The sequence below is a fragment of the Eurytemora carolleeae genome, unplaced genomic scaffold (genome assembly GCF_000591075.1).
Source record: "Eurytemora carolleeae unplaced genomic scaffold, Eaff_2.0 scaffold1458, whole genome shotgun sequence".
NCBI lineage: Eukaryota > Metazoa > Arthropoda > Copepoda > Calanoida > Temoridae > Eurytemora > Eurytemora carolleeae.
This window is the reverse complement of record NW_019397443.1, coordinates 11,920-37,417: the sequence shown is the minus strand read 5'-3', so window position 1 is coordinate 37,417 and position 25,498 is coordinate 11,920. Positions and strand designations below refer to the sequence as shown.

General features: G+C 30.7%; 1 protein-coding gene across 1 annotated transcript in view; it reads left to right on the top strand.

Moving 5' to 3' along the window:
- LOC111714318 (spore wall protein 2-like) overlaps positions 1–24,877 on the top strand; it is a 29,016-nt gene extending 4,139 nt beyond the window's left edge. Inside the window, exon 2 of the mRNA XM_023489401.1 lies at positions 24,042–24,877. Coding sequence (XP_023345169.1) covers positions 24,042–24,877 — 836 coding nt within the window. The remainder of the gene's footprint in view (positions 1–24,041) is intronic.
- The last annotated feature ends 621 nt before the right edge of the window (positions 24,878–25,498 follow it).

Genomic DNA, 25,498 nt, shown 5'->3' with positions numbered 1-25,498 from the left:
GGTTTAAAGCAAAAAAAAATTAAAATCTTAAACCCAGCTGTTGAAATCAAAAACGATTTTTTGATTTTTGATTTGATTGTTTTCCAGTGAATTAGCAAAACGTTGCTGAAAAATCTTAAACCCAGTAGTTTAAAACAAAAAAAAGTTGCGGAAAATTCTTAAACCCAGCAGTTGCTGAAAAATGTTAAAACCAGAGATTGAAAGCATAATAGTTATCTAAACTCTTAAACCCACCAGATAAAAGAAAATGTTTTCCAAGAAATCTGTTTTCCTGTGGTTGAGGCAAAAAGTTGTTCAACATCTAAAACCCAGCGGTTGAAAGCCATAAAGTTGCTGAAAAATCTTAGAACTAGTAGTTTAAAGCATAATAGTTATCTAAAATCTTAAACCCACCAGATTAAAGAAAATGTTTTCCAAGAAATCTGTTTTCCTGTGGTTTAAAGCAAAAAGTTGTTCAACATCTTAAATCCAGCGGTTTAAAACAAAAAACTCAAAAAAAGATTTTAAAAAGTGGATAAAAATGTTAACGAAAAAGCACAATTTTAACGGTTTAACAAATTTTAAATTTTAGAAAATAGGTGCATTTCTAATCCTAGAGTCTAGGATAGATCTCAACCGCTCGGGCTGAGTTTTTTCTTTCAGTCTATGTATCTATATCTATCTACTTATATCTGTATATTATGAACTAAGCTGAACTGAAACTATTTCTAAGATTGGACCTAATTAATGCTGGTATATTTATACTGCAGTAGCTTACACTGGAACCATATAATTTCTTTAAAGGGACTGTAGACGATATTATAAGTCACTCCTAATTTCTAGAAAAGCATATCTTTGAATTACAACAGCACACTTAAAAGCTTTGTATGAACAAAAGTCCCTGGGGAGGGGGGGGGGGGGTGGAAGAATTCCCATGCATCATGATATAATTTACCCATGAAAAAAAAACTGTAGATTTGTTGAAAAAATGTTATTCATCGATAGATAATGATAATAATAATGATACAAGTTAATGCACAATTAAGTAAATATCATCTTTTGCTGTTGTTCTGAAATAGATGAAGTTGAAAATAAGTTGAGGGTTTTAAGTACCCAAGAAGTTTAGTAACACATTATTCTCAACAGAACAACAGCAAAAGATGATATTTACTTAATTGTACGCAAACTTTTATCATTATTATTATCATTATCTATCGATGAATAATATTTTTTCAACAAATCTACAGTTTTTTTCTTCATTTTTCCCTCTAATCTTTAGGTTTATATATATAATTGTTTGCAAAAAAAGTTAGTGTCATAATTCAGTACAATGGAAAATCAAAAAGTATCTAAAAAATTATTAAATTATTTACTTAAATATTTATCAATATAAAATCAATAGTTTTTATAATATATGTTTATAAAATATCCCCTTTACAGATGTTGATTATTGTATTAGTAATTCAAATTTCAGATAGATTTTAAAACATTCTGAAATCTGATTCAATTTAAAAAAATGTTTTAAAAGTTTTATCAGGAAATCTTAATAATGTGGGGTTTAATTATTTAAATTTGTCTAAAAAGTTTACAACTTTAGAAATAACATTTTTTTTTGAGTAGCCCTGTATATGAAAAGTAAGTATCAATAAATACTTGAACTGTAAAAGTATACAAGTTGTCGTTATGTCAACAATGTTATAAGGTGTAATACAAATATAACAAATTCCAATAAGTAATTATTTACAGTTGTTTTACAGGGAAAAGTAGGATATTTTTCTTAACTATTCCATTGGAACTATTACATAATAGCTAATCTAGGTCCAAATAGTTGAATTAGTACTCCAGTATAGCCGAGAGTGCACTAGAGGAGTAGTATCTTGGTACTAAGTACAAATAGTTGAATTAGTAATCCAGTATAGCCGAGAGTGCACTAGAGGAGTAGTATCTTGGTACTAAGTACAAATAGTTGAATTAGATATCTAGTATAGCCGAGAGTGCACTAGAGGAGTAGTATCTTGGTACTAAGTACAAATAGTTGAATTAGATATCTAGTATAGCTGAGAGTGCATTAGAGGAGTAGTAAATATAGGTACTAAGTACAAATAGTTGAATTAGTACTCTAGTATAGCTAGGAGTAGTATCTAGGTACTCAGTACAAGTAGTTGAATTAGTACTTTAGTATAGCTGAGAGTGCACTAGAGGAGTAGGAAATCTAGGTACTTAGTACAAATAGTTAAACTAGTACTGTAGTATAGCTTAGAGTGTACTAGAGAAGTAGTAAATATAGGTACTTAGTACAAATAGTTGAACCAATACTCTTGTATAGCTAATAGTATATGTATTATAGAGGAGTAGCTAATCTAGGTGCTTAGTACAAATAATCAAACTAGTACCCTAGTATTACTAAATGTACTATAGAGAATTTAGTATTAGATCTTGGTACGCGGATCCCAGTTTAAAATTGCTTATCGCTTCTGATTGGCTGTTATGTAGTTAGAAAATACGCTATTTGACGGGTATAATTCTGTATCTTCATCTTTCAGTTGAGATGTAAGCATGTTGTGCTTAAAAAATGTAACGTACATTAAGAACAGACTATTTATATATTATTGTAGGTTGTAACTTGTAAGTTATGTAATTAATGGTATAGTTGTCCAAACCTGAAAATGTACATAGGAGGGTGGGGGGAGAGGGATGTGGAATTCAGCTTAATTAATGGTATAGTTGTCCAAACCTGAAAATGTACTTAGGAGGGTGGGGGGAGAGGGATGTGGAATTCAGATTAATTAATGGTATAGTTGTCCAAACCTGAAAATGTACATAGGAGGGTGGGGGGAGAGGGATGTGGAATTCAGATTAATTAATGGTATAGTTGTCCAAACCTGAAAATGTACATAGGAGGGTGGGGGGAGAGGGATGTGGAATTCAGATTCTACTTTATTTGAAAATAATCTGAAGTAAACTTCACGACAGAGGTAAATCTTACAAGTTTTTGATCATTACTCTTTTTATTACTGAGCTCTTGAGAAAAAGAAAAATGTCTGAATCTTTATTTAGTAACCAGATAATTTTTTTCTTCTCTTATTAAAATTCTAGGGGGGATGAAGATCTCTAAAAATAGGATGGGGAAATGACCCCCCCCCCCCTGCACACACCCTAACATTTATTTGATGACCTTTCCAGGTTTAATCGATATATTTACAGAAATCTAAACACAAAAAGAATTGTAAAACAATAAACTAAAATTAAATCTCAGACAAAGCACAAATAAATCAGGTAAATTTATCAAAATGACCTTCTCAATTTTATGCAAAATGTTATATATTATTTTTAAAAGGACTGCTAAGTATTTTTAAACAGAGGATACCAATTCAGCTTTCGGAAAAATAAGCAGCAGTTTTTTTGGTTCGGTTACTTATTAACATTAAATTCAAATATTTTTAGATTTTTTTTCTCAGAAACAGATATATTCATAACTTTGTTTCATATCAATTATTATTTTTTTCACGGTAATTTATCTAACAAGGCCTATTTATGCATGAGAGTTCCTAGGGAAGACGAAGAAAGTTGACTCTTGGTTGGAGGTAGTCATGCAGGGGAAATTAGAGTTGTAATCTCTGTTTGATTGTTTACTTGGATGTCCGATCATAACTCATGAACCCGGGAGAATCACGGGAATGTTCTTAGCCTGGTTTAGAGATTTTAAGTTGAGTGGATTTACTCTTATAGGGAAAAAAACTTAAATCATAATTTCGACCAATTGTGGGTGAACGGCGGTAGCACCAAGGGCATTGGGCATTTCTGAGTTCCTAAGCTAGCTAAAGATAAAGTTAATAACCAATTTTAAACTCTAATGCAAGGCACACTCGAATTTTTCCAATATTTAAAAATAACTGTGTTTTATCTATTTAAACTCTGGTTAAAAAGTCCCTAGGGGATTCCATTTTATTTCTTTCAAACGAGAGCTGCAGAATTTATACTTCAAATACTGATTATACTTTAACTTTAAACAAAATTTGGAAGGAAAATGAAAATCATGTTTTTGTTAAATTTAAAAGAGGAGAGAGCAATAGATATCTTGTCGCACAGTTTTAAGAGTGTAGAGTGTAGAGGGTAAAATTAAGAGTGTAGAGTGTTGATACACCTTTTTTAAATGTCGGCCCGACTCATGGCCGCCTATTCCCCCCCCCCCCGTAAAAACCAGGTATATTGAAACCTTGTTGATTAGCAGAAAGCCGTAATCTCTGGCGTGAAGTATGGTTGGGTAGTGTATGAATGATAGATAGATACTATGAAGGGCGGAGGCTGGTTTTAACCATTCCTTTAGTTCCGACGGTTCTTAGTTTTGAGCAGTGTACCTCCAGACAGTGATAGACGGATACAGTGAAAACAAAATATATTTAAACAAATTTAAATTCAAAAGATTGAAATAATGTGAAAATCCAGGGTAAAATTTTTTAATTAATTTTTACGATTATTAAAAAAATGTATTTGGATCAGTTCTCTTAGCCCTTGAGAAACTTATGGGGAGGGGTACAGGGATTGAGAGGGGGGGGGTACAGGGATTGAGGGGGGGGGGGTTAGAAGCTACTTTTTACTGAAATGTGTTGTATACTATAGTGTGTAGTATAGTTTTTGCCAAACTAAATTCTGAACTTCTTATAAGAACATAACTTAATTATTTTATTTATAAAGTGATTTTTTATAATCAATGTTCAATACGCATATTTAGGAATGGGTTTGCAGTCTAAAATCTAAGTTCAATATCAAAGGGTCTGCTAGCGACAGCGTATTTTCAAATGACTTTCCAATTCACAACGATACCCTTTAAATTTTTAGTTGGGTTTAAATCCGCAATTCACTTTTTTAGAGAAACCGATTTTAGAAATTATCATGATTGAGAATAGTCACCGAGTTAAAGAAATGTTTAATATAATTCAATTGGTGGACAGGGGATGTGGGAGGGGGGGGGGTCGCCACCCCTAGAGGACCAATGTGAGCAGTTTCCCACCCCCCTTTACCTTATAGACACAAATTCAAGCATGGCCCGATTTACAACATTTCCCTTTCAGGAGTTGCCTGAGGCAAAATAATGAAAATTTAAAATACTCGTTTTCGTAATCCTAAAATTTCTAACTTTTTATTTTAGTAATTCTTTTTAGCATGACTTGCGGCTTTTAAATAGCAGATAAAGATTAAATAAGTACCTTTGTGAATCAGACATCCCCCTCTTTAAATAGAGTTTCCTTTGAAATTTCATCTTCAAAAAAGGATTAAAAATTATTTAAATATAAAATAAAAGTACCCAGCTATGGTTATTGTGAGAGGCTGGCTGGCAGATATTATTTCTCTTTCTACAGTTCAGAGTTTTTGTTAATATCTAAATCTAATGCAATTCTTTGCTTTACATAAACAATTTCATTTTATCTCTGCAAGCAACAAGAAATTGAAATTACGATTAAACATTTTCATTTTAAAGATTAAACCATTTTATAAGGATTAAGTATTTGAGGTATTACATTAGGGTTTAGAGGCCTAGATTGAAGATCAGAAGCCAGGGTCCGAATGTAATGAATTTAAGCCGCGTCTCTAATCCCCCAAAAACCGGTTTCAATCGAGCGCCGGCTTAAATCTTGAAAAAATTAAATGCGGAACCAACCACATTTGAGCCCCGGCTTAAATTTAAGCCACGGCTCAAATTCTTTAAATTTGGCCTCAGAATTGTTGTATGTATGTGCATCACGGGACCAAGCATTGATCCCGAATATACGGTCACGGAAAAATTTAATTCTTCTCGTTATCTCGTAGTGGTTTACGATTAGAAAATATCTCGTAGTGGTTTACGATTAGAAAATATCTCGTAGTGGTTTACGATATCTCGTAGTGCTTTACGATTAGAAAATATCTCGTAGTGGTTTACGATATCTCGTAGTGGTTTACGATTAGAAAATATCTCGTAGTGGTTTACGATTAGAAAATATCTCGTAGTGGTTTACGATTAGAAAATATCTCATAGTGGTTTACGATATCTCGTAGTGGTTTACGATATCTCGTAGTGGTTTACGATTAGAAAATATCTCGTAGTGGTTTACGATTAGAAAATATCTCGTAGTGGTTTACGATATCTTGTAGTGGTTTACGATTAGAAAATATCTCGTAGTGGTTTACGATTAGAAAATATCTCGTAGTGGTTTACGATATCTCGTAGTGGTTTACGATTAGAAAATATCTCGTAGTGGTTTACGATTAGAAAATATCTCGTAGTGGTTTACGATTAGAAAATATCTTGTAGTGGTTTACGATATCTCGTAGTGGTTTACGATTAGAAAATATCTCATAGTGGTTTACGATATCTCGTAGTGGTTTACGATATCTCGTAGTTGTTTACGATTAGAAAATCAGAGTTTGTGGCAAGGCTTCCTTAACCATAAAAATCTAAATCTATCTAAAGCCTTGAAATAAAATACTAAAATTTAGGATTAAATAAGATACTGTTCAAGGTCCTGTACACGTAATTTCATTCATTTTAAAGTTTTATGTCCGATTATCTACGGAACCCTTAAAAGCTTTGCCTGTTTAAGAATAAATTAGATATGCATGATTTCTCTATAAAAAATTGGCTATTTTCATCTGTTGTTTCTTTTAAAGTGACTTACAACATTTCTTTAAACAGAAACAATTGAGGAAAATCAAGCAGTATAGAGTCTCTTCTATTGGAGATTCATTTGAAAATACAACGACACTCCCTTTAAGATTAAAGCAGCCAAATTGATACAATTATAACTTTTAGCTGTAATCCTACTTAACCCCTCTGTAATAATATAAATTCCTAACTTAAATCATTTCTAGAATTTGAGCTGAGATTTAAATTACACTTGATGCGGGCCATCTTGTTCAATCAGAATTTCTGATTGAATTTAAACTGATTATAATATTTTTCACTTTACAGCTCAAACATGGCACTTTAGTTTAAGAGAAAAGTTGTGTCAAAGGTAGATAAAAACAGTCAGAAATCAACTTCAAATTATCTTATGGAATATTACTATTTCAGACAGAGCTTTCGAGACAATTCTCATAACTAAACCAGGTCTTCAAAACAGTTCCAGCTTAGTTCTCCCAGAATTGTTTTGAGTGGCAGTTTAGTCTGTCTATTGCATTGGTCTAGCAGAGATTGATTTTTCTCAAACTGTAAATATACTTGTTTGGTAGAAGTTGGATGGCCAAAACATGTTTGGATTTGGATTTCGTAAACGTGTTTGGTTCCACGGTTTCACAGTAAAGTTTCCAAAACTTGGTTTCACAGTAAAACTTCCAAAACTTGTTTGGTTTGACAGTAATATTTTCAAATCTTGTTTGGTTTGACAGTAAGATTTCCAAAAGTTGTTTGGTTTGACAGTAAGATTTCCAAAAGTTGTTTGGTTTGACAGTAAGATTTCCAAAAGTTGTTTGGTTTGACAGTAAGATTTCCAAATCTTGTTTGGTTTGTCCCAAACTTACTTTGCAGGCAGTAGTACTTGCTTTATGACATGAATTTGATTTCATATTTAAAAATGTGCTTACTAATTTGTCATAATGATAAGTCATAACAATAATTTAGTATGCCGCACTATGAACCAAGTTTGATAATTCTTCACCAAACAATCATTACAATTATGACAATTATGTTTAGATAAATTGTGCAGTATTATTCATCGCGAAGAAGAATAATTTGAAAGTTGAAAAAAAACCTGAATATCATCTTTGATCCTTGATCCTTGCGTCATTCGATCGTCATTTACCCTAATTTTACAAGCATGTTTCTTTTAATAATCATGACACAAAATACCTTTAGGTTTAACTTCAGTAAAAAATTGTCTAATTTTCAACAAAATTATTTGAATTCACTGAATTTCAGTTATTTATACGATTTCATGCCAATTGATAGATTTTGAATATCGAGCAACGATAGCTGACAAAAACAATCAATTAATAATTAATCTCTATTGGTTGCCCAGAGGTGGCAAGTTTTGTATTCTAGATAGATTAATGCTTCGTCTCAATCTTTTGTTAATCTGCAAATAAATCTATTTTATATCCTTCACGGTAATCGTACCCTGGAGGAATAACTGAAATGAAGAGATTAAGATTGATCCTCAAATTAAAAGTCACTACAGTAGATATATCGAGATAAAGCTCTGAACTCCTTTATTAAAATCCCTGAACAATCCCTTCTAAGCCGCATATTATACATCGGAGGTTTTATCAGCAAATTTTTGTAAGAAATACAGTATTAAATTCCGGAGGAAACTTTCTCATTAAATATTATTGTGTTTGCATTTTATTTATCATCTATCATGGCACTGTATCCTGTAGCACTTGCTATATATCATGGCACTTTATCCTGTAGCACTTGCTATATATCATGGCACTGTATCCTGTAGCACTTGCTATATATCATGGCACTGTATCCTGTAGCACTTGCTTTACATCATGGCACTGTATCCTGTAGCACTTGCTATATATCATGGTATATTTTATAGCACTTGCTATATATCATGGCACTGTATCCTGTAGCACTTGCTATAAATCATGGTATATTTTATAGCTCATGCTTTATATCAAGGAATATTTTATAGCACATGCCATATATAATGGCATATATTTTATAGCACATGCTACACATACATTACAGCCAAGAATTCTGGGACACCCTGTATCTTGGTTAATACCAAGTATTCTGGGACACCCTACATCCTGGTTTCCACCAAGTATTCTGGGACACCCTGTATCCTGGTTATAACCATGAATTTTGGGACACCCTATATCCTGGTTACAGCCAAGTATTCTGGGACACCCTATATCCTGGTTCCCACCAAATATTATGGGACACCCTGCATCCTGGGTACAGCCAAGTATTATGGGACACCCTGTCTCCTGGTTTCCACCAAGTATCCTGGGACATCCTGTATCCTGGTTACCACAAAGTATTTTGGGTTACCCTGTATCCTGGTTACTACCTAGTATTATGGGACACCCTGAATCCTGGTTGCAGCCAAGTATTCTGGGACACCCTGTTTGCTGGTTACAGACAAGTATTCTGGGACACCCTAAATTCTGGTTACAGCCAAGTATTCTGGGACACCCTGTATCCTGGTAACAGCCAAGTATTCTGGGACATCCTGTATCCTGGTTACAGCCAAGTATTATGGGGCACCCTGTATCCTGGTTACAGCCAAGTATTCATAGCAATTCTGCAAACCAAAGAATCCATTTCTCATTTTCAACATTTTCCAATAATTCATCTTTCTCGCACATGAATCATGATCAGAAAATCAAAATATTTTTCTCAATCTCGAATTCAAAATGTGACTGGACCGGTTCTAAAGTGTTCGTCAAAATCACAATTGTTTCTTCACAGTTGAGTAATTCTTCACAATTGAGTATAGTTTCTTCACAATTTAGTATATTGGCAACATTCTGAGTAAGGATAGTTTATATGTACTTAGTCCGAATTTAATGGATTTGAGCCGCGTCTCAAATCCGTCAAAACCCGGTTTTAATTAAGGGCTGGCTTAAATTTTGAAAAAGAAAATATTATTTGAAGTGGAACCAACCATTTCTTTTAATTCGGCCTCTGGTAAAAAGTTGGTAAAGTTAAAACTAACTATTAATCACAGTAAGGTATTTTTTTACCTTCATAACATTGCAAAGGAATTGAGTTTTTGTCACAAATTGTTCTAATTCCTAAATCTTTTGCAATCCGATGGTGTAAACCTTTGACTTTTTAAACTACGACTATTTGATAGAACAGAATTCATAGCTTGTAATATCTAAGATCTACGAAATCGGGTTGCAAAGATATAGGGGTTAGAAAATCAGAGTTTGTGGCAAAAACTCAATTTGGTTCTTGGTTTCCTTCCTGTTGCATGAGATATTAGATATAGGACATAATTGAACATTTTTGAAATTTAATTTATAATTAAACTTGACAGAGCGGTTATTTGAACCTGTAACTGAATCGGATGAGAAAAACAGTTAGATATCATATCCTTGAAGAGAAATATTTTAAGAATACTTTTCAGATAGAGTTTGTAAATAGAGGGTAACTTGAAAATACGTCTACAGTTCCTTTAAGCTCAATATCGCGAGGGTGGGGTCCAGTTAGTACTCTCATGACGAGGTTCTAATGACGTTCTATTGCTTTCTTTATAAATACAATAGAAATACGAAATGTGCGGATTCAAACCCTAATAAATAATTCACTAGATTCCGAGTTAAAAACTTTGTATAGTTGTATTTATAGATTTGTTAAAAAGAACCATCATAAATAGTTTAGAATTTAAACGTAATTTTTTTGTCGAATTTATTTATAGAATATCTATATAAATATACTTTGCTTGTCTGTCTGTTTGTTAGTTTACTTGTTTGTATTCAATCAACGTCAAAACGGCTGAACGGATCGGGCCAAAATGACCCTAAGGGAAGATTTACAGATGATGAACATTTCAAAAATTAGCTTCCAACAAAATTCGATTTCATTAAAATTTGAAAATCCCCTAATTTTTTTTTATAAAATCCGTGAACTTTTTGTTTTACAATGAATGCAAAGAGAAAATGTTCACAATTGAAGAAGAATATAGGTGCGGAGTGCCCTAAAAGCCTAGTATATTTATATGCAGTTATATTATACCAGCCGAAGTTCCCGTGGAGTAAAAAAAAAATTTGAAAAATTAATTTTGAAATTTTTTTAGCCTATGAAACCTTCGGGATGCCCCTGGGTTTTCACAAAAAAATGTCAGTCTATTTGGTCCAGCCGTTTGGCCGGCTATAGGAAACATATATACGAATGAGCTGTTTTATTATATAGATATATTTACACATTAATATGATTCAGAAGTATCTTATATTTGAACATGACTCATGGATAAATATTAAGACAGATATTTAAAGATAGATAGATAGATAGATAGATAGATAGTTATATAGATAGATAGATAGATGAGTCGCTTGAGATTTTATGCGACAATCTGTAGAATCAGCAGCAATTGCAGTATCTAGTATCTAGTAACTACATTACAAATTCATACATACATACCATGGTAGCTCACAGAATCATCTACACACATATTTAGCTTGTCTTGGTGTCTATTTGTTTGTTTGTTTTTATACAATAACATAAAGCGGTTAAACTGATTTTGCTTTAAATTGTTAATTGTTTTAAAACAACTAGAAAAAGAAAGTTCTTCTTTGAAATGAATGTTTTCTAGCTTTTATGAAAAAAACAAAAATGATTACAGCAGTTTATTTGTGTCCATTTATTTTAATAAATATTTAATTTTGACACAGGGGTGGGGGCATGAAAGTATTTTCCCTCAAAGTGTGTTTTTATTTCAACTTTTCTAAAAAAGGTCCAGTTTGGATGGTTGGTTAATATTGCAAAATAAAACGAGAAAATGACGAAATTGAAATGCTAAAATTTTATTTTATTTAGCATTTTCCAGCATCCAACTTGGTCTTCAGCTCAAATATCAAGGATTTACAAAAAAAAGAAAATGTTTAAAGGGACTGTAAGGGTAATTTCAAGTTGGAACCTAATGTCGAATTCTGGCTTGAAAACTTTAATTTCTGTCAATTTCTCCATTGGTTCTTACAAGCAACAAATCCGCAAAAGTCACTTTCGCAGAGAAACTGCAAATGAAAATAAGCAGTTTAAAAAGCCAAGAACACTAACATCTCATAATGAATTAGATGTATATATTTCTTGGCTTTTATTTATACTTGATAAGACAGAGCTTTCGGGGACATTTCCATCGTTGCAGGGAGAGTCACTTGAAATCACAGTTTAAAGGGACTGCTAGCGAAAAGAAGTAATGCAATAATTCGATTGTATTGTTTAAATACTTTTTTTAAAACTCTCCGATGTTGATGTACAAAAGAAAACCGTTTATACTCTGATAAAATCAATCTTAAAATAAATGTTACCTTTTTACTCTTAGAAAAATATTCCTGAAAACAAGTTAATTTTTCTTGATTAAGTATTTTTATTTGTTTTTATGTTAAATTACGCGGCAAAATATTTTATGAAAATTAAAGATTGTAATCGGAATTAAAGTTAATAAAATTATCAAATAAAACCAAGAATTTGTAATTTTTATAAAATCAACGTCATATTTTAATTATATTAATATTCTGACCCAACATTGCCTTTGTTACCCATGCTTGGTAGTAAATTACGATTTTAGATATTTTTTCCCACTGAACTTAGAATCTTTAAACCAAGCTAAGAAAATTTATATGTAATCAATTATTATAAAGTAAAAGTTTTAAAAGTTTTTTTTCCTGTCGGAAATATAATAATGCGCCAAATAGTATATTTGTTGTATATCAATTATATCCAGGGGGTGAGAAGGGAATATAAAAAGTTGAAAATTAATGAACATGTTTTTAATCCGAAATAACTGTTTTTGAACCGAACCACGTTCGTCTAGAAGAAATCAGCCAACTTTGACGAGTTTTACGGACTCTGGTCCGATCTCTGTATTCTAACTATGGTCAACAAGTTAAAAGTTGTTAAACTTAATTGTGAATTTTACACTTATTATACCATTCATAAAGGATTGTTAATTGTTTTCTGAAGCTAATATTTTTTGCTTCGCTTTTGATATTTCCAATCTAACGAACCTTTGTTTTCAGAAAAAAACAAAGAGTTAAAATTAATTAATGATTTTTTAAACAAACGACGATATTTAAAAAAAATATCGTTTTTGTAAATATTTTCTTTTAACATTTTAAGGAAAAAAAGTTTACGTACATGCTACTGCAAACTTTTAGAAACATACAAAATCCATTAACATTAGGTTGTGGAAGACGATGCCTGGCCGTGTTAAACAAATCCCACAAGATTCAACAGAATGAGATAGAACGTATACGGGGCATAGTACTGATAAACATCTACACGTGTGATTTCGATATTTACTCTAGTTCTGAACCCTCTAGTAATAAGTTATAAGAAATATATATACTGGAAATATTTCATGCGTTTTCATTAGAGTCTGACTCACGTCCTCTATAAGGTTAACATTTTAATGGAAAAACCGTTGAAAAACAAATTAAATATTAAAAATAACAATTTATCAGAATATAGTTTTAATTAATTATAAAAAACATGAATATTATAGTGTATTACATAATTTATTTTTTAACAAAACTTCCAGAAACAATCTTGATACATCTAGATTTCACAATGTAATCGTATTTACAGATTTACATTCGAATTTAAACTGCTTGTTTAACAACGCGTTAAGCAGCCATGTTTTTAGTTAAAACGTGCTGAAAACTTATCCAATAGCACGTTATGGAGTTGAAAACTTATCCAATAGCACGTTATGGAGTTGAGTTTTACTTTTCCTTCTAACTATAACACATCAGGTAACTCATATAACTTGGCTTGTTAAGCAAACTTATCTTAAATAATAGCAAGTCGGAGTCTAAAACTTAAGAATGCGCAAAATTTAAGTTAAAGCTTAAAGTTATGAAAAACAATGAGTTGATACTTAAAAGTTAACCTTTCTCAATTTAACAATGAAGAGAAATTTATATTTCCAGGGAAAAAATTCAACCGATCAGATTACCTGAATTAGAGATATATCCACATTCCACAGAGACATGTGCACCATCAACTATTTTGTTTTGAAATTTCAATTGGTTATTCATGCTGTAGCATTCAGGTTTAAATTAAGTCAGAAGTTGCATTTAAGCTAAAACTTAACATTTAAGTCAAAACTTTTCGTTCTATAGTTTTGGACTCTGGAAGGATTTTTTTGCATAAAACTTTCTGACTAAGGAATTGAATCATCGCCACACAAACTCTGATTTTCTATATCTTTGCAAATGAAAATGACTCAATTCCTTTGTCCCCCAAAATTAGCTTTTAATTCATCCCATTTAGAGCTTTAATTCATCCCATTTAGAGCTTTAATTCATCCCATTTAGAGCTTGAATTCAGCAATCTTTAGTTTTACAGAATTGGGTTTTCATACCTTTTCACAAGAACGCATTAAAAATTCTCGCAGACGAAGAAATAATGCTGAAAACTTTTAGTAATGAAAGGTTGCGGATCGCAACTGTTTTAAGCGAGTCATTAATTTTGGTTTATGTCCGTAAAAAGAGAAAAAAAATTAAAATCTTTGTTATAAAATGAAATGACATAATTTTTGTACAGGAAAAATTACCATTATTAAATTTTTACACAAAAATATACTTCTTAACATATGAATTATTTATTTTTAATCATCCTTGAATATTTAATTGGTAACTGCCTTACTGCAATAAATTGTATGTATAAACATGTCTAGCTAATTATTCATTATACAGCGTCTTAAGGTAGAATTATATAATTACTTTAATGCTTCAACTTTACCTATTTGTCTTTTCATAATGCGGTATTAATACCTTCATAAACCTACATAGTTAAATAGATAGAAAGATAAATATATACATACATTACCGTCGTCTTCTTCATAGTTAATTTTTTTCATTAATTTTTATTTTTGGTATTTCATTTTTCATTAATTTTTTATTTTTGGTATCCTAAAATTTCATTAAGATCAGTCTGACCAATTGAGAGAGATATTCATAAGAATCCCCAACATATAAATGAAATAGATCCGATCTGTTGTTCAGCTGAACATAAAAATAACACAGTTAACATTTGCACTTTAATTAAAATGTCCTCTATTCATTTGGTGAAATTTTCAACGCTCTTATTCTTAGATCTATTTATTGAAAGCCTAGCTTAGATTTTGCGAATTTTCTCCATTTTCTTTGCATTGATTAATGAATTGATTAATGAATTGATTAATGGATTGATTACTGGATTGATTAATGAATTTAATAATAGATTTATTAATGAATTGATTAATGAATTAATTAATGAATTGATTAATGAATTGATTAATGAATTGATTAATGGATTGATTACTGGATTGATTTATGAATTGATTAATGGATTGATTAATGAATTGATTAATGAATTGATTAATGAATTGATCAATAAATTGATTAATGAATTAATTAATCAATTGACTAATGAATTGTTTAATGGATTGATTAATGGATTGATTAATGAATTGATTAATGAAATGAATAATGAATTGATTAATGAATTGATTAATGGATTGATTAATAAATTGATTAATGAATTGATTAATGAAATGATTAATGAATTGATTAATGAATTGATTAATGAAATGATTAATGAATTGATTAATTAATTAATTAATGAATGAATTGACAAAATAATTAATAATTTTTTAAAATTAAATTGATAAATGAATTGATTAATAAATTGATTTATGAATTGATTAATGAATTGAATAATAAATTAATCAATGAATTGATTAATGATTCGATTAATGATTTGATTAATGATTTTATTTATTTATTGATTAAGGAATTGATTAATTAAATGATTAATGAATTGGTTTATGTATTGATTAATGTTTTAATTAATAAATTTATATATAAATTAATTAATGAACTGATTAATGAATTGATTAATAAATTGATTAATGATTTTTATTGATTTATTGACTCATAAATTGATTAATGAATTGATTAATGAATTGATTTATGTATTGATTAATGTATTGATTAATGAATTGGTTTTAAAATTGATCAATGAAAGGATTAAGGAACTTATTAATGAATTGATAAATTATTTGATTAGTAAATCAATTAACAAATTGATTAATGAATTGATTGTTAAACTGATTAATAAACTAATTAATGATTTGATTAATGAATTGATTAATGAGTTGATTAATTAATTGGTTAATGAATTTATTATTGAATTCTTTATTGAATTCATTAAAGACCTAATCAATGATTTTGTAATGTATTGGTTAATAAATTGATTAAAGAATTGATGAATGACCTGATCAATTATTCGATCATTGTATTCATTAATGAATTGATTAAGGAATTGATTAATGCATTGATTAATCAGTTGATTAATGAATTGATTATTGACTTAATTATTGAATTGATAAATATATTCATTTAGGAGTTGATTAATGAATTTATTAATGAATTTATTAACGAATTGATTTATGAATTAACTAATGATTTGATTAATGAATTATATAATTAATTGATTAATGCATTAATTAATGAGTTGATTAATCAATAGATTAATGAATTGATTATTGAATTGATTATTGAATTCATTAATGACCTAATCAATGATTTTGTAATGTATTGGTTGATAAATTGATTAAAGAATTTGATTAATGACCTGATAAATTAATTGATCATATCAATGTATTCATTAATGAATTGATTAAGGAATTTATTAATGAATTGGATAATGAATTGATTAATCAGTTGATTAATGAATTGATTATTGACTTAATTATTGAATTGATTAATGAATTCATTAAGAAGTTGATTAATGAATTGATTATTGATTGATTAATGAATTGATTAATGAATTGATTATTAGATTTGTTATAATGATGATGAAAATATGGATAAGAATGATGTTAATAATAATAATAATAGTAATAACAATATTTATGGAAATAATGATAATGATAAAAATAATAATATTAATGGAATACTAATTTATTATACAGGATCTTATTAATGTACAAAAAAGTTGAATTTGTCAAAAGTTTTCATAATCCATCAAAAACTGAGTTCAGAGGCAAATAGAGACTTATTCAAAGTTTTTACATATAAGTAAGTATACAAATATATATCATATACGGAATATATTCAGAGTTATAAATATGTTTTATATTTATAAACCATGCTTGTCTGTTGTTTTTTTTGTTCGTTTGTGAAAAACGGCTGATCCGGTCCAATTTGAAAAATTTTACCGAGAAAAAAGTTTACTATTTTCAAAATGCAACAAACTTTAACAAAAAAACTCCGCAAATATAATTTTCAAAGGTTGTTATTAATATGTCACCATTTTATGCACAAACCTGTAGATTATTATTAGTAGTAGTGAAAATTAAAACAAAGTATTATTTTATACGATAATTTTTGTTTTTATTTAATTATTCGAAATGGAGGACATAAGCAGGACACCATCGTTTACGAAAAAGATTAGTTCGTTTTGAAATTTTTCGTTCGTTCATGAAAAAATGCCAATCTATACCCTATTCCCTCCCCCACTCCCCAATCTATACCCCTATCGACCCCCCCCCCAATCCCCAGCATTGAAATCATTAGTAATCCTTCCTCATTCTATAATAGAGTTGGAGATCAAATTACAGACATATTAATATCTGGAAATAGATAGATAAAAAAACAGATAGACAGATAGATAGACAGATAGCGAGATAGCTAGATAGCTAGATAGCTAGATAGCTAGATAAATAGATGGATGGATAGATAGATATATGGAATAAATAGATAGATAGATAGATAGATGTATTATGTTGGAAAAACAAGCTAATTTGTAATGCATTTTAAAATGTTAAATAAAATCAAGAAAAACAGAATATTCATTATCATGCCATTTTAAGTGGAGAAATAGATATATAGCAAATACCCACTTCATAACAGTTTTACTCTCGACGTATCTATCCAGGTCTACTTGTTACCAAGATCAACCAGGACTAACTCTTTGTTTCTGAATGCCACAAAGGCAATATCTCAACCAGGCTTAACTCTCCGGTTCCAAAGGCCGGACACACAGTCCTAAATCTCGACCAGACTTAACTCCCTAGTTATAAAAGCCACACAAGCTATTGAGATTGCTACAAAGGCAATTTCTCGACCAGACTTAACCCCCTGGTTCTTTAGGACACACAGTCCAAATCTCAACTCTTATAATTCAACGAGGACCCAAGCTATCTTTCAAGCTATATTTGATCAGATTGCCAATTATCCATGCAAGATCTCCACTCGTATGTTTCAACAAGAACACAGACTACTCCTCTTATACCGTAATCACAGCAGAGTCTCAGTCAACTGATCTTTATTTCGTAGTTCATATAAGAAATAGAGTTTTTTACAGCGTAATTACGATCGGCTATTATCTATGACGCATTAATTCACATTTAACATGGAATGGTTTAATCGCATTACAGTATTTGCGTAGTTATTATGTGAACGCATGACGAAATATATTACATAAGGCCCCAAGTTTTGCTACAGATATAATAAATGAAAATGGAAAGATATGACGATTGATAGATAATTACATAATTAATGTTGGCCTTTGAAATCTGTCAATAATTTCTGACTCCAGACTCCCCCCCCCACCCGGCCCTCCTCTACTCCATTTGTTGAAAAGTACTTTGATACTAATTTTAGATTACACATTTTTTATGAATGGTTTGATTAATATAAAGTTGTTTCAAACTTTGTTCATGAAAGGTGTATGTTAATCTAAAGTAAATTGCACGTAATATTCTTAAATATTTTTAAGGGTAACTTCTCTTTTTGAAGAGTGAAGAGTTACAGAGAATATCAAAGATGTTTTGACCATCTTCCATGTTGCCGGATAAGTTAGGCTTTCTCATGCTTGTGCGTAAAATTGAGATCACAAAATCATACAAGTAAAGTGACCAAAAGTTTACCTTCTTCCTCTGTCTAGTCATAATATTTTTTGAATTTGTACTTCAAATTAATTTGGATTTTTCGATTTGTTGTTTATTATGTTTCCTAAATTTAAAAATTATGTGACGTTGCTGATACGGCTTTGTGACCTCATACCTCTTTAGGTTTTGTTTAAACAAAAAACATAAAAGCTCTTTTATTAGAGGAGTTATGATTGTGCAATATACTTCCGTTTGAAGTGAAGGGTTTGTCAAATGAAAAAAGTTTATGAACATTAAATATTCAGTAAAATATTTTTATAAGTTTACTGTGGTGGTGTGGGGGAGCACATTAAATTAAAGTGAATTGAATCTTATTTGTTTTCAATCATATATCCTGTTATCAAAGAGGTTTTTAAAAGAACAGAAATGTTTTAAATACCTAATATTTCACCAAATCTATATATGAATTTGGCTTGTCTGTCTGTTTGTCTGTTTGGGTGGGTGTTTGTTCGTTTGTTTGTATCCAATAAACGTCAAAACGGCTGAACCGATCGGGAAAATTTTTTTGATGGACCTCATGGAGCCCCAGGGAAGGTTTATGAATGATCAAAATTTCAAATATTTGTCTCCTTCAAAATTCGATCTTCATTAAATTTTTGAAAATTTTGAAAATCCACGAAATTTTTTGTGAAAATCCGCAAACTATTTTTGTTTTGTTTTACGATGTACACAAAGAGAACAAGTTCACAATTAATTTAGAAGATGGGCGTGAAGCGCCCTATAAGGCTAGTACATTATATTTTCTCATGGTTATAAATAAACATAAACTTGAGGAGCTATGTTAACACAAAGTCATGTCAGCAATATCGCATGAATTTAACCTTCTCCCTTGGGGAGGGGGGGGGGGGAATTGCCCACCACTCTGTGTACAAGTTAAATACTGAATAAATCTAATCTTTTTAATAATGATTTGTAACTGATATAGTCTGAGTGAATGAGACTATTGCATGTACTAAACAGTGCATGGTGTTCACAAAACATTAAATAATATTTTAATTTACTCTTGTGGAAAAATAACCTTTTAAAATTAAGCCTGCTTTAATCAGGTTTTAGAAAGACACTAGTGCACGTACAAATACAAAACCCAAAAATGCAAGAAAACAGAAAATCGGAGAGTAGTCGTCTCTGAAGCTCATCCATTGTGGGTAACCCTGTATTTTCTGTCGAATGTCCAACCTTTATGCAGGCCAAACAAGGAAGGAAAAAAAATGTTTGCCGTTGGATCTAAATAAGGCAATTATGGCCAATTTCAAAAATATTCAAGCTCTAATTTAAAAATCTATTTTGGACTCACAAAAAGCATTTGACAGAATTTTTTTGTCTTTGACTGCAGGTTTGTTTATTTGCTCCTGGGTTTATTAGGCATTTTGGAATTCAACAATAAAATTGGAAAATCTACGAAATTCTATATTTTGGTTTAAAAACAACAAAGCAAGGGTTGAATTGGCTGACTTACTTTTATATTTGCCAAATATCATATTTTTGTTTTAGATTGTAGGCATTAAATTTTCAATTTTATAAACTATACTGGTTGAAAAATTCAGGTTCATTGCCATGAAAAAAAGATTAGTTCAGAAACGTTAACCGGGGTTTTTATTAGATCTTCATTGTAAACTCAGAAAGGGGGAGGTCAAATTCATGCGACAATACTAGCACATTATTGTGACTTCGTAAGTCCTCTATTTTTTATTTTAAAAGTTCTAAAAGAAAATTTTTCCAGGCACACCTTTTAAATTACAAACATTTTTGTTCTTCTTCATATTTCTTCAAGACTACGAGTTCTGATTTTACACATATAATATTTGAATCTAACTTTAAGAAATTTATATAATGATGTGGGAATATCTCTAACATAATTCTAGGAATAATGATGTTTGGAATATCTCTAACCTCTGTTAATTATTTTAAACAAAATATTTATAATTTTCAAAAACGTTTGATCATTTTTAGAAATAAGAAGACAATGAAAGGGGAAATCAACCAGTGTGTATGAATACAATAGTTAATTTTTTTGTATGATTTGTTTAATTAAAAATAAATTACCCTCCTAGCTAAAGTTCTATACATCTTCTCTTTCATTAAACATTCATATTGTAATCAATTTTTAATTAGTACTTGGGCGCCATTATGAGAATACAAGAAGAATCAATCAAATGCAGAGATAGCCATGAAACTATGAAAAAGAAAGACGACATTTCAGCAATTTTATATTTCAATGTTTGAAAATTAACTTATCTAATAAAATGGATCTGTGTACAATGCACATTTGCATAGTTTTGTATGCAGTGAATATTAAAAGCCTTTCAGTTGTCTTCCGATTCCACATTGGTACAGTTTCCACTGTAATTCTTGTAAGTTTGGAATAAATATGAAAATACAAAAAATAATGATTCTAGCAAATCATCAAGTTTCCCTTATAACAATTTATAGTTTTTTCTGTTTTTGTAATTCACGCTTATTTTTCACGTAAAAAACGGAAATATTCACCTTTAAAGACATGTATTCATACAATTTGCAGGTTGTACTTTGTACAAACAAAACATAAATTAGCAAAGAAAGCTATTGGCTTTAAGTAACTGGGAAAACATTTTAAACATGCAGTTCGTGAGGAGGGGGGGGNGGGTTTTTCGAAAATTTTAAATCGGATTTTTAAATAACGTTTTTGAGTTTAAGTTCAAACATCTTTTATTAATGTTTTACAATGAACATGGTGATTCATTTGGATTGTTTTTCCATTTTAACTTTTCTTATTCATATAGTTGGAAAAAATTAGATTCTTTATTTATATAATCTTTTCGATATTAAATTATATTCATTTTTAACGACTTTATATTAAAAAAACATTTTTAAAAGAATATGAATGTTAATTTTATTGAACAAGTTGTTATTATATTTTTAAAGGGAGAATAAATTAAAAGTGATCAACCATGCAAAGATGGTAATGCCCGATTCACTACAGTATAATTGAAACCGTTATCCGATCAAGAAGAAATCGTCGTTTTTCTAGGTTTAAAAGTGTCAAATGCTGATGATTCCTGCAGTAGAATTCGCGAGTTACTTTTGATGAGAAATCACAATTGTAAATAATTAGTTTTTACAATGATAAACGTTAATATCTAATCAATACTTAATCAAACAAAGCGTTGTAAGGTACCGTTGTGAATCGGGTATGGCAATGTTTGCAAGAGTGTCACAAGAAGTTACGCTTACATTCCCTTTAAATGGAATAAAAAATCAAGATCCGAATCTGCAATCTTAAGAATATTCAGATTTATTTTCGACGCAATATCAAATTCAAATTTAAATTTGACATTTCAAATTTTGATATATTTAGTTTATCAAAATTGGAGACATTTGAATATATATATAAAAAATTGATAAAGTTAGAACATGAAAAAGTGAAATTTTTTCTTTTAATCTTAAAATGCTGCTAAAGATTTGATAATTGTCTACTAGAATATTTAGAAAAAGGGCCTGAAATTAAAACAACTATTATTTGACTAAATACGGAACTTAAGTGGGAAAAAGTGTTTGGTACTTTCCCACGGGCAACTTCCCAAATGTACATTTTAGATTCGGCTTTTTGGGGCGCTGCAGGCTGCAATGGGGGCGAGCGCTGCGTCTTCTACAGGTTAGGGCCCGGAAGGTGCCAAGCCCCTCTGCTAGAACAGGCAAGGGGGACGAGGGATGCGGCTACATCAGATTTGGAAAGTTGCCCATTTTGGAAGTTACCACTTGGGAAAATAACAAGGGGGAAGTTACAGCTTGGGAAATACTTTGGGAAAGTATGTAACATCTCATAATTATTTACTTTTAACTGACCAACTTGACTTTTCATTCTTTTTGTAAGAAAATTGAATGGTGTACTTCCTCCAGTATACGTGTATTGTAACTTTCCTATAGAAAGATGAATTATCCCCCATTTTTTGTTTTGTGATTATTGTTTCATAGAACCATGTCACAACCCTGCCAGTCTCTCCGTATAACTTTAAGTACGAAATGTACACGAGCAATTCTGTCCGCTCAACCTGTCTTGGCTAATACAACGATTTGCATAATAATACTAATAATAATACTGCTCAGACCGGCGTAGCATTACAACCATAAGCATGAAAAAATAGATTTATAAATGAATGCTTAGAACTGCAGCGCACAAACATCTTGGACAGTTCCTCAAGCTTTCGGTGTGCATTGCAGTAAATTGCAGTAAATTGCAGTACGGTACACGCTTAAACAAGAGATTGTTGGTTTTAGCGGAAAGTGGGAGGATTTTTCTACGAAATTGTATTCTATAATTCTGAAAAGTTTTAAAAAGATTTAAAAAGATTTAACCCTGGAACAGATCTAGATTGAATTTATCAAGACGAAGAATAACTATTTGGACAGGATAGGATTACATTTAGGATGGGGGAGAGGTAGAGGGCTTCAGAGAAAGTGGTGAATGATTAAAGTGGGAGGGGTGACAATAATCACAATAATCATCTTAAAATGCATTTTCCTTGTGTTTCATGATGAGAATGAATAAAATTAATATATTCTGATAATCTTTTCATTTACAAACTTTGTGTGGCCTAGCATTGATTTATAATGATTTCAATTTATTATTACTTTTCCCATTCATACATTTATCTTTGAATAGATAACTTCTCAATATTGCGTACATTTGAAAGGTCATAGTGAAATAGGTAGCATAAAGAGATAAGGCGGATTGCAAAAAAACCTTTATAAAGTCTGACAACCATTTATTCAAGATTGGGGCACACCCGCCACTGTATTGGTATTGTCTCTAATTCTTGTATAAAATACCCATTTTAAGAGTTTTCGCGGAAATAACTGCAGTTTTCCGTCGGTTTTTAGAAAATCAACGCAACAACTTATAGACATTCATATAAAAAATATTGCTAATGCGACCGAGTCCTAATATTTGATTTGAATAAGAGGTTTATGGTGTAAACTCAATGACCCACATGACCCCACAGTGCATGATGGGGGGATAGGGGTTGCACACATTTTAATCTAACATAATTAGGCTGCACCGAAAATGTTTCCATATTACTCACTTTATGTTTAATTTAAGATTTTACGTGTTGTGAACAGTTCCTCTCAAGTATAGATATAAAGGAGAGAATATTGGATTGGATGATATTCCTTCGCTTCTAAACATACTTATTACACCAGGTGGGGGGTAAAATAGCATTAGCCATACTGTATTTTGAATTAAATTTGGAACAAATTTCATCAGTTTGACGGAAGTCGAAAACTAAAGCTTTTCTAACCATGAAAATTTGATCTAAATGGCTTTGCCCTCCAGAACTCTACAAGATATGTCTGGCCTTATGTATACTATTTCCTTCAGGACTTGCTAATTTTTTTATCATCATTTTTATGAACAAGATCGGCTCAAACATTTTCAATAATGTTCTACGCGAAGAATCTTTTAATACCATAAAGGAGATAAATACCTTACAGGAGATAAATACTATACAGGAGATATATACCATACAGGAGATAAATACCATACAGGAGATAAATACCATACAGGAGATAAATACCATACAGGAGATAAATACCATACAGGAGATAAATACCATACAGGAGATAAATACCATACAGGAGATAAATACCATACAGGAGATAAATACCATACAGGAGATAAATACCATACAGGAGATAAATACCATACAGGAGATAAATACCATACAGGAGATAAATACCATACAGGAGATAAATACCATACAGGAGATAAATACCATACAGGAGATAAATACCATACAGGAGATAAATACCATACAGGAGATAAATACCATACAGGAGATAAATACCATACAGGAGATAAATACCATACAGGAGATAAATACCATACAGGAGATAAATACCATACAGGAGATAAATACCATACAGGAGATAAATACCATACAGGAGATAAATACCATACAGGAGATAAATACCATACAGGAGATAAATACCATACAGGAGATAAATACCATACAGGAGATAAATACCATACAGGAGATAAATACCATACAGGAGATAAATACCATACAGGAGATAAATACCATACAGGAGATAAATACCATACAGGAGATAAATACCATACAGGAGATAAATACCATACAGGAGATAAATACCATACAGGAGATAAATACCATACAGGAGATAAATACCATACAGGAGATAAATACCATACAGGAGATAAATACCATACAGGAGATAAATACCATACAGGAAATAAATACTACACAAGAGATAAATACTATACAGGAGATAAATACTATACAGGAGATAAATACCTTACAGGATATTAATACCATACAGGAGATAAATACTATACAGGAGCTAAATACCTTACAGGAGATAAATACCTTACAGGAGATAAATACCGTTCAGTAGTTGCAAATATAAAATATTTAAAGGGACTGTGTGCAGTAGTAAATTTATAATTTATGTCTTTTTCAATACGATATTCGTTAATCCTTTATCTAATAACTATTTTCCTGGTAAGACATCTTGTTTTTTTCCTTAAAAATTCGTCTTTACAATTTCCTTCATTGTAGAATAACTTCTATTGAAAATAATCCATTTATCAATTTTTAAAGAGAAGTTAATGGATATCTTCTTCATTCCTTCCTGATTAGTCTAAGCTGGTAAGGATCCCGTTTTTAATCAGACATACCACTCTACAAGGGAAATCACTTTAATCCACGTATACAGTCTCTGTAAAGATCAGAGTCCGAATTAAATGAATTTGAGCTGGGTCTCAAATCCGCCAAAAACCGGTCTTAATTGAGCACTGGCTTAAATCTTGAAAAAAATTTAAGTGGAACCAACCATTATGAGCCGCGACTCAAATTCTGTCTCTGTGCCCAATAATTATAATCAAATATTAAACAAATTCTTCTCTAACAAGGATTTGCTGACGTGAACCT